At 42.0% G+C, this 11,075-nt stretch overlaps 1 protein-coding gene across 2 annotated transcripts; it reads right to left on the bottom strand.

The window, feature by feature from the left end:
• Positions 1-3,716: 3,716 nt before the first annotated feature.
• On the bottom strand, positions 3,717-7,169 carry lysmd4 (LysM, putative peptidoglycan-binding, domain containing 4). 2 transcript variants are annotated; one of them, XM_048257260.1, is made up of 3 exons: positions 7,152-7,169; positions 5,394-5,686; positions 3,717-5,148 (listed from the first exon to the last, which is right to left on the bottom strand). In XM_048257260.1, the coding sequence occupies exons 2-3, from the start codon at positions 5,661-5,663 to the stop codon at positions 4,564-4,566; spliced, it is 855 nt and encodes a 284-aa protein (XP_048113217.1). In that variant the 5' UTR covers positions 5,664-5,686; positions 7,152-7,169; the 3' UTR covers positions 3,717-4,563. The 2 variants fall into 2 exon arrangements, with proteins under 2 accessions (XP_048113217.1, XP_048113216.1); XM_048257259.1 differs by lacking the exon at positions 7,152-7,169 and adding an exon at positions 6,520-6,857.
• Between the last annotated feature and the right edge of the window lie 3,906 nt (positions 7,170-11,075).

The raw sequence follows: 11,075 nt of genomic DNA, 5'->3' as shown, positions 1-11,075 counted from the left end.
ATACAGGTTTCAGACAAACAGGCAGGAGGACAGTCCAAGGAATGTGTGGCAAGAGACTAGGCAAAAACCATGAAACCCTTACAAATCTTACTTACAAAATCCATGACTTGACACAAAACAAGATGGAGATACACTGACAACAAACAAAGAAACAGCAAAAATATACAATAGACCAATTTACTGACAGATAGAAGATAGAAGATTAACAGGGTGAGAGAAGATGCGAAAACAGAAATGGATGGAAACTAACAAGGACAAGGGGCTCTATCTTGGCGATCAGAAATAGATAGTCATTTGGCGTAAAGTTTATAGACACTGAAGGGGAAATCCGGCCAATTTTAACATGGAGCTCAGTTGATCATGTTCACGGAATACTGTCGGTCAGAAAAAAACAAGTGAAACAAATTGGTGCTGTCTGACACCAGCTAGCTGGCTAGCGGCTAAAGCAGCCAAAGTACCTATGAGCTGTGCTATGAGGGCATGTTCTAAACTGTACCTTTGCACCTTCTAACGGCTCCCACCCAGTATTACCGTAAGGCACTTACTAAATCCCACGTCCCCTTGTTTCACTGCCGGTGACACTAAATGCCACGAACAGCACCCACCCCGAGTGCCAGTCACAGTCTCCCCGCGTGCCCCGCCCGCACGTCTCCACCCCTTCTTGTCCCCTTGCTCACAGGTGAGCGCAATTACATCCAGCACATGTCAATCAAACAGTCAATCATTCCACAGCAGTCAATCATTCAATAATCCGATAATCCCCTCGGGTCAGTTTCACCACATGCGTTTCCCAATTATAGAGTAACGGCTCCCACACACAGCTGCGTGCATCGCGTTGCTGGAGACGCATCCCATTCACTTTAAATGGGCTCACGTGATCCGTTGCCGAACTGAATTGTGGGTCCGTCGCGTCGAAGTTTCTCCGCTGCTTTCGCGTTGAGGAGTTCAGCTGTTGCTGCACCGACAGACGGCACCGGCCAATCAAGCCAAACTACGGACGGCACCAACCAATCACATTACGGTTTTACTTCAAGTCATTTGCATAGCTACCGTCGGGAACACCCACTGGAATGCGTTGACGGAACGCAGCTGTGTGTGGGAGCCGTAAGTAACGTTCAAGTTAGATGCTGCTGCATGATCATCCTTGCATGTGACACAAAGTTGGTGCATTTTGACATCGTAAACATTCTCGAGGAGAGAAAAGCAGCTAGCAGTAAAGTTATTTATTGGCTACATTTTGGTATCCCCTCTGTACCTTGGTGCCCCTGTGCGTGATGCGCGTGGTGAATACAATTTTGAAACATTTCCTATAGTTTCTGACCTATATTTGCCCTGATGCACTCGTTGGCGCATACACACGCACTCGCTTTGGACTCCTTTCACGCAACACCTGAAACTGTCAAGTTCTATCTGTGTGGCGAACTAGGCTATTTATTTTGTCAGCGGAAGACACGGTAGCAAAATCATTTTTACAGGTCGAAGCAAAACCGCTTCGCTGCTGCGCGTCGGGGTTCTGTTCTCCCTCTCGGGACTTATTTTCTGATAATTACCGGCGGACAATACATTAGCCTATCCCTTACTTATCCAGGACAGTCACTCAAAAGAGAACAATCCCGGGAAATCCAGTGCATGTGGCAACCCTAAAGCGGAACCGGTATTCCACTAAACCATGCTTAACTAAAACCTGTTTTTGACCAGCAGAGTAGGCCTATAGCCTACATGCATCTGCAGTCGTCTATTATTTGAACTCATAGGCAAAGTGAAACTAACTTCACCGTGCTCTCATAGTCAACGACAAAACAGTTCTACACAGTTAATTACTTTCACTATTGACTGACAAGTTTACTATAGACAACATAGCCTGAAAAAAGCAACACTTACCCCAATAATGTTCGAATGACTGAATAAAAATCCTAAGGATATTTATCCTGAGGAGTTGCTGCTTACCTCTTGACAATGCATCTTCAGCTGTGCTTTATATGCGTCTTTCGCTACAAGCCAGGTTTTTCTTGGTTAGTAGCGTAATCATTTTTTGAGGGTGTGATTTTTGGATCATGACCACACCTTATGTTGCTAATTACCACACCCCTGGGCACAAGGTTTATTTATTTATTTATTTATTTATTTTTTTTAATTCCGCCACTGACTGGGTGTAAAATAAGAATAAGCTTTGTGTTATGCTTTGCTCCACCTTGCACCGGGTGCAAGATACAGTAGGGGCTAAGAAGTACACATCAAAAAAAGACATGGGCAAAGAAGAGGACTCATGACGGGCAGTATACAGACTGGTAAGATATATGGCCAGAAAAGAAAAACACAGAAACAAGTCAAACAAAAGACAATCACAAAATGGCCTGCAGGGTGGCTAACAGGTCCAAGGCCCAACAGGATCCTGACATATTGTTTGCTTTGGATTTTGTTGAATAAGTTGTCTGAGACTGCTAAAAAATCTAGCCAGAAATATTGACTAAGTTGTCCAAAGTCTATCTTGGGGTGATTCAAGCTGTACTATGTGAAGAAGCCTGAAGATGTTCTGAAAGTTGGCATGTTCCAACAGCTTACAATAAGAGGCATGGCCATGGGTATGAGGCCTTACAGAACCACCAGCATATGGGCTTAATTATAGCTGAAGAACCTGATTGAGCTGGCATTCCATCTTCGAGAACATTACTCAGCAATGCTTGAGGTATATTTTGAGGTGTATGTGTTGCCCATCTGGAGTATAGAAAGGAGGTAGGTTTGGGAATGCCAGGTAGCACTGTTTAGCCTGGAGGATGGTTATAGTGCAACTTGTCATCATACTTTGGGCAGGTTGATGGGTATAAGCACTAGCCACCACGGGAAGTCCCCAACCAATCACAAAATCAACTATATATAACTAAAATTGTAGTAGTGTTGTTTTTTTTACTCCTCCTTATATCTAAAATATGTTTATTTATTTTTTATTATTTAAGGTTATCAGGATCAGGATTCATCTGTTAGGTTGTTTGTTATTTGAAAAAAACATGTATTTTTCAAACATGTATTTTTTTTTTTTTACATTTAAAATATGTCTGACATAGTTCATAATTCTGTGCCAAAAAAGTCATGTCACTTTTTCATGAGCTAAAATGAAATCATGTTGAAAATTTCATAAGATTGCATAAACATCAGCCAAACGTTTAAATGGAAAAAATAACAGTATGTCCATGCCATACATGCTATTATCAATTGTTATTCTGATGTATAACTGCTACCAGACACTACCAGTGTGTCCATATTACATGTTAGACTCCCATATTGGTGTACAGGGAATAACTAGCTCTAATTTGCATCATTTAATATTTTAGTTTACCAAGAAATAACACAATCTGTCTCTAATAGCAGAGTATGTGGGTCACATTAGTGTAATTGCTTTAGGCATTTAGTAGTACACACAGTAAACCCATGCACAGGAGGCATTCATGGTGATTTGAGCACTCAGTGGCAAGACTGCATGACAGTAATGACTGCAAAGACGGCAAAGCAGCAATGTCAAAATCTTGAGATGTAATTGAAAGTTTTTCTATAACCATACTTTGGTGATTTTGTTTCATCCTGGTCCTACAAAACCTAATTAATCACAAACATACTGTACATTATCTGACTTTGAATGAAATGATGACAATCTTAAATGGTCAAAATATATATATATAAAAAAACATCAACCTTTCTATATCCCAAAATTACAATCAAACAACTGTAAAGAGGACATTTATTGCACTTCCATACACATTACAGTTTCTGCATAGAACTGCCTGTCAGGCATATACTTTAGTAAGATTAAATAAAAATACATGTTGTAGTTTTTTATTAGATTGAATTGCCTCTTTAAGGTATGAATATAAATTCACACAAGGCAGCAAGTCAAAAAGCCCCCTTAATGTTCCAGCGTCTTAATGAAAAAAGGCAAAACATAGTTTATCTGTTGGCATTGTCATGTACTGTATACCACTTTGTGATGATATTGAAAGGGTTATTTTCGTATTGAGGGTCTAGCTATAGGTATTAAAGCTCTGGATGCCCATACCATATATATTAATTGATCTTTGAAGACTCACACTCACAAATCAGTCATAAGCTAAACCTTCACAAAAGTGCATAGTTAGAATGTAGTGCTATATCACTATCACAGAATGTTCTGGAACAACAAGTACCAGATGGTTTTAACGACAAACAAAATTAAAACGACAGAGCAAAACACTACACCACAGTCATAAATACAGCATGTCAATTGTGTGTGAATTGAATAACCAAAAACAGTTAATACTGCTGAAATAAAGACAAACTAATCCTCAACAGGCAGCTATATGAAGCCATAATAACCACATGAAAATGTGTTACACCAGTATTGATATTATTGATCATGTTAAACATCCTATGCATTTCTTGATTTTACATAAGCCACTTTCTCTTGTTTGGTTTAAGCTGATGTTTCTTTGGAGACCTGAAAGTGCTCATCTTGCTTTGGCACAAAACAAAAACGAGACATGACAGACCATGGGTGAATTCCAGGCATCTTTCCCAAATGTCTGCCACTCCAAACTATGTGTGTGGCTTGCTTAAATGGTCCATCACAGTACTTTCAGGGCTCAACATACTGACACTCGCAATCGAGCTATTTGAGGTAGTGATGGAGCTGGAGCTGTTCACCCCGCTGTCGTCCAAAACGGCTGTTCCACTGTCTTGGGTTTTGAAATAGACCACATAGAAAATGGGCAGCACGATGCCAATGAGAAGCATGGCCACCACAGCGTTCCACCACTGGATGCCCCAGTCGGCCCCGTAGCTGCCCAGGCGCTGCCCACGAGGCCCCCATCTCCTCTGACCCTCCTGGTCAACCAGGAACTCCTCCTCCGTGGTTTGAATGAGCCTCTCAATGTCATTGTCCACCTCTTTGAGAAAGTCTGTGTACTCCTGCACTTGAGGCCTACCAGGGGAGCCTTCTGTGGGAGTTTCACAGGATACGGCAGAGGCAGTGGATTGAGTTGAGGGTCCTGGTTCAGGCTCACGAAGTTCTGAGTTGGTCTCTGTGAGGATGCTATGCTTCTTCACAGGAATTTTAATCGATTTCAATGCGTACAAGTCCTGGTCCTGAATCAGGTTGTTCACTCGTTTGATATCAGCCACCTGAGTAAGATATGTAAAAAGAAATTAAAAATTATAAAGAAAAATCAGAAGGTGTAAACACAAACATATGCAAGCAGTGCATATATGATACTGTTCATATTAGAGCCTGTGTTATATTAGAGGTATGCAATCTGATAAAAAGACCAAATCTTACTGTTTAGATGGTCCGGTAATATGGTTTGTTTATTTGATATGCTTGCTAACATAGTATGAAGCAGAAAGTTCTGAACACTGTAGGCCTATACCTTGCAACCATACTGCAGTGCCAGCTTGTTGAGATTGTCCCCCTGTGAGATATCTCTCTCCAGCAGCAGTAGCTCGCCCACCCTCTCTCTCTCACGCTCCTCTGAGTCGCGGCCTCTGGGCCTCAACTCCATCACGTTGAACTCATCGTCCTCCGAGGAGCCCCCGGAGTCTGCCTGTCGGCCATGGAACATGTACACCTGCCCGTCCACACTGGCATGGACGTCCACTGGAGCCTGAAAGGCCCGTGGAAGAGACTCCCCACGCCGCATCTCCACAGTAAGGGAAAATCACCCTGGGAAATTTTAATAACTTATTAGTAGGCCTAATGACTGAAAAACGTTTTGCAGAAACGATGTAGCCTACTATTACACAGTAAGCAGACAACTTTGAAACTGTGTAACCTGAACTTCTCAAAGCACAAAAATATCAGCATTAAATCAAGTGTAACAACCTACAGCAGGCCATAGGCTATTGAGATTCAAATGGTAGGCTAAGTCAGAAGAGGACAAGAGGAAGGTAGGCAGTTCTTCACTGTAGCAAATGTGTTATTACATTTTTAGACATTTAAGACTTAGGATTTAAACATGTCTGTGCCGGCATACCTTATTAAGACAACTGATTCGTAAAAGGTTTTATTCTACTTGTGACTTTTTATATGTGATTAGGATCGCTAGGCCTACCACTGATTACATTCAGCTATATTGTCAGACCAGAGTTCTGGGTGTGTGCGTTAGTGCCTTATGGGCATACGTGTCAAATCTTGTTACAATATTGCCAGAAAGCCTACAGCCAACTTTTTAGGAAATTCATATGATCGAATTATATATATATATTTTTAAGATGTAGCGACATTTAAGGTGTCCTGTAGCGAAAGGTTAACTTCTGTCAAAGTTTGAGACACGTCATATGGTGCTATTGGCAGAGACGGAACAGAGACGGTCTGTTGTGAAAAGACTGGAAAACGGAACTTAGTTTTGGATAGTTTTACCCTGGGAATTATTCCTGCGATCATTTGTTGAAACGTTCTGTTCCAAAGCTGTTTATGCTCCAGTGCTTTACAAAATTCATTTCACATTGAAATAGGCTACAAGGTGTCATGCTGGAAGAACTCAGAGCAAAACTCACCTTCAGAGAAAATTAACTGCTACATACTGTTGATAAAAATATCTGTCCATCTCGTTACGGACAACGTAGGTGCAACCTAACCCTATAGCTGATAGGCATTACATCAGCCAATGAGAAGTTACCTTATTAAAGTGGACTGAAATTACTTTCCTAAACTTAAAAAATTACAACTGAAAACCCTCACAAACTGGGCAGATCAAGTAGCCTAGAACGGAATGTCTGTTGTTAACCTAGAAACAGAAACATATGCCTTTTTCCTCATACAACAAATGAATGTCAAGAAAAACGTGTGGAGTGGAAATATGATTTCTCAATACACAAAGTTCGGTAGACCGCAAGGCACCAATGGAGCTACGTGTCAGTGTCACTTCTTTTAAAGGCATGGTCAAAGCAGAGCCCGTTTACGGAGAGCCGGATCACTCCCTATTAACTCCATTGTACCTGCAATCTGTTGCAGTTCCGCTAGGGACGATCACGAATAAGTGCAAAAACAATGGGGGTCTATGGAGCTAGACGGCTAAATTTGTCTCTTTCACCTGGTTGTCGTTGAAAAATCGAAGATTTGATTGTGGTTTCTGCAAGTTCACTATGGATTATAGGTCAAAAGTTAAATGAACGAGTAGGCTACTTACGTCCTTTGGATTTCTTACAGGTTGGGTCGTTGTTGCCCACAACACACTTTCTGCTAATGAATGACGTCATTTACGCATTTGAAAGGCATTTTAGAACAAATAAGTGACTCAAAAAATATAATACTCAGCGGTGTGTATTTTCTCTGTCCCCTCTTTCGCATGCAACATTCAAATATCTGGGCAAAGAATTATATCCCGAGAGAAGTGGATTTGAGGGGTAGGCTACAGCTCTATAGACCTCCATTAATTCTGCACTTATTCGTGAGCGCCCTCATGTGGAACCAGAAAAGGAACTGCAACCAGTTCAGAAACCGGAAGTTTCCCGAGAGTGGCGGTTCTCCCCTTATTAGACATTCTCTGGTCAAAGCCTAACTTGAAGGATTCTGTTACATTTAATCAGAGAACGATGAACGTGTGAAAATTAGACGCAGTCGAAGTTGAGGTCTTTGCTGTATTAGCCTGTCCAAGCCAACATTAAAGCACTTCCATCAAATATTTTATCAAGGCAGTAAAAGCATTTTTACTTGATATGCTTGATATGTAATACCGCCTAATTTCCATATATTGTAGATTAGGCTATAATACACAGTGTTGTTGTCTTTTAAAACAAAATCACGACCATAGCCTACAACCAGGAAAAGGAATAGGCCATAGGCTATATGTCTGTGATATATTTTCCCCTAGCCTACTGCCAGATTATATAGGCCTACTAGAAGACATAATAAGGAGAAAGGCTATTTTAAAGTCGGCATAGAATCACCCTTTAACAAAAATGAATATAATATATCCTACCGGTAACTCTTCAAGGCCTATAATTCCACTTATAAAATCCATAAATGTAATAGCCTCTAGATGGCGCCGTTTCTCTTCTAGATCTGCTGGCTTGTGATGGTGGTGGTGGGGTTTCAACTATGTGCTCGCTCTCTCTCTCTCTCTCACTCTCACTCTCTGTTATTTTGCATGTCTTTCACCATGACAGAGCATCTGAGAAGCCTGTTGTGAAGGCATGTAAGTCTGTCATAGGTTTCCTCTCTGTGGTCACGTCACAGTGAGTTACAATGCATGGCCCAGTCAGGGAAAGGGCACACACAGCGTGCACTTGTAGAGAGGGATCACTGTTTCCTGCTCATGCCTGCTCAAACAGCAGGTGACCAAATGGAGCTGCTGGCCAGGAGAGGGGGAGAGCAGGAAGCCTCATCAGCTCAACCAGAAATGAACACTGATGTCAAGTGCCAAAGGACAGTCATCAGTCCTCTTTACTGATTCTGACCTGACCTGACTCTCCTGCATTCAGCTTACTACTTTGGGCCTAAATCTGTCCCTTGTCTCGGAGTCTGAGTGATAATCACTACAGTTAACCTCTTAAACACAATCCTTCCTAGAACTATGGGTCTGGGTGAAAATCACAGTGTTGCAGCGGCGTCAGTGGAGGGTGTCTGGTTGCGAGAGAAAAATTCTGCCATTTAAGATTAGAATGATTAGCTGGGACCAACATACTGTCATGGTCTGTTAAAGAATTTTAAGTTAAATACTATATCTGTTTCCATTGTGTGTGTGTGTGTGTTTTGTATGTGTGGCAACAAAGACTTCCCATGCAGCACCTCCGCAGTGTTCAAAGTAGTGATGGGCAAATGAAGCTTTGATGAAGCACTGAACCACTTTGAACAGTTGATTCGAAAATGGGTTCATTACTCGAAGCTTCAGTAACAGCGACTTCTCCTGGTGAAAAGCCAAGACTGCATCTAAATTATCCTGGCTAGATAGTGGACAGGATCTTTACTAGTGAAATAAATCTAGTGCACGCACCTAACCACCCCACCCCCACACATACGTAGTGCACATGAATAAGAATGGGATATCATTCTTTTTACAAATAAAGATTGATCAGGATCCATCAGAATAAAGTTTTCCCACGTCTCTCTTACATTGTAATAAAAATAAATCGATATGAACAAACTATGCTTGTCACAGTAGAGGCTACGAACTAAACGCAATGTTGTACATTAGCCTAAAGTGTTTATGCTTTGAGCGCATTACAATTCAGACTAGAAACAAGGCCGTGCCAGTTGCAGTGGCAGCACGATCGGTTCACGAGGCGGTGGCGCTGCGAACCACTCAGGTGATTCATTCAGAGAACGAAGCAGTTTCTGCTTCGGACGTCATATGTCACGTGATTTTTCCGTACCAAAGCAACCTTCGGAGCAGTGGTTCAAATGGAATTGTAGTTAATGGTTTGAAGCATGTATCGAAGCTTCAATGTCAGACTGCCATCACTAGTTCAAAGCATGGCCAGTGAAAAAAGTCTGTCTACCTAATTTCTTATACAGTCAAGAATATTTTCTTCCCCTCTATTCTTTTTAGACAAATATGTTATGGTGGCTATTATTTGCGGTTTGGTTTAGTATTTCATCTTTTTGATAATGTATTGGTTTGCCTTTATTTTGTTGTGTCTGTTTCAAGGCTGTGTTGTGGATATAGGTGGCACTGAAAATGCTGACCAGGCATTGATGAGTTAAGAGCAGAGAGAGAAAATGGATTCAGAAAATACAGTACACCCAGTTGAAATACAAAGACTTGTCACAATCTACATGTTGACATATACCAACATTAAAGGTGCTAGCGATGTAATGCTGTTTCTAAGAGTCTGTCTCAATTGGTGTAGGCTACTTACGTGAGTACACTTTCGTGTAGTAGGCCTAGCCTACCCTATGTGCACTGTGTGGTTACTGGCGGAGTGTGCAAATTTTAACAGAATAGTATTGTCTCATATCAAACACTAACTCCGTGCACTTCACGGAAATGACGATCGCAACTGTTATATCCCGGTCTAGGACTTCTTGGATATAACAACGTTTTTAAATAGTGAGAGACGGGCAGACAACGAAACGTAACATTAACGTGTATTTATTAATACAAAAAAACAGTATGGAAAAAACAAGACAAAACAAGGCCTAAAAAATAGGCCTCTGCGGCCAGGCTCTCACTCCTGGTCTCTCACCCCAGGGAGTGGAAAAAATGACGGTGGTTGCACGGGCAAGGCTGGGCCTCGAAGCAACGAAGTGCGGCAGCGGCAACAAAAGTGATCCTCCAAAACGAGCAAGAGCGAGAGCTGCGCTCCCGATCGACGTCACCCAGCCACTTTTAAAGGGGCAGGTCGTCAAGACGTCCAATAGGATCACAATACCAATCAGCTGCACCAATCGGCCTATAAGACACAGAACAAAGGGACAGAAACGGAGAATACACAGAAACGACCTACAGGGTCGTAACACAACGTTTAAATATAACTTTATTGGCGTCCTCAATTCGACAGTGACATGGTCATACTGTGTCAAAACATAAACCGTTTATGTTATAACTTGTACCTCTGTAAAGTCTGTTTTACACTGCTGCTGCTTCAGCTTTCTCAACCGCGATTACCACGAGTTTGAAAACGCTCCCTACCCTTCCCCTATTTGGCCAAGGTGGCGTACGTTGAGGGCAAAAAAAGTTCAGTGTCCACACTTAGCTTTTTGACCGTTATAAGTGCACCATCCGGGGACTTGCAGCGCCCTTCGTGTCGTTGGAATTTTCTGTGTGAACACCCTCATGCACTCAAATTAGGTATTGTAAGTGCAGAAGTACACGATTTGAGACACAGTCTAAGCTAAAACACATACAGCTAACATAACCTCACCATCCGCTACCTGCCTGTGCCCCGGATACTGTAAAAAAAATGCGGTCTCCGTGGACAGCCTAGGCTCCAAAAACGGCCACAAAACAACTTGGGCAAACCTTGCCCATAAAAACATAACAAACTGTTCCAGCAAATCACAGACGAGATGCACATTTGGGAGAGTTTCAATTGCACGGGATGGAAGGGAAGGGAGTAGCGAGCTAGCTCTCTGTTTTGTTTGAACGTCAACAGAAGTGGCGTTACCCTGC

This window comes from Alosa alosa, chromosome 11 (genome assembly GCF_017589495.1).
Source record: "Alosa alosa isolate M-15738 ecotype Scorff River chromosome 11, AALO_Geno_1.1, whole genome shotgun sequence".
Lineage (NCBI taxonomy): Eukaryota > Metazoa > Chordata > Actinopteri > Clupeiformes > Clupeidae > Alosa > Alosa alosa.
Note: the sequence above shows the minus strand (reverse complement) of the source record. Positions and strands in the feature narration are given on the sequence as shown.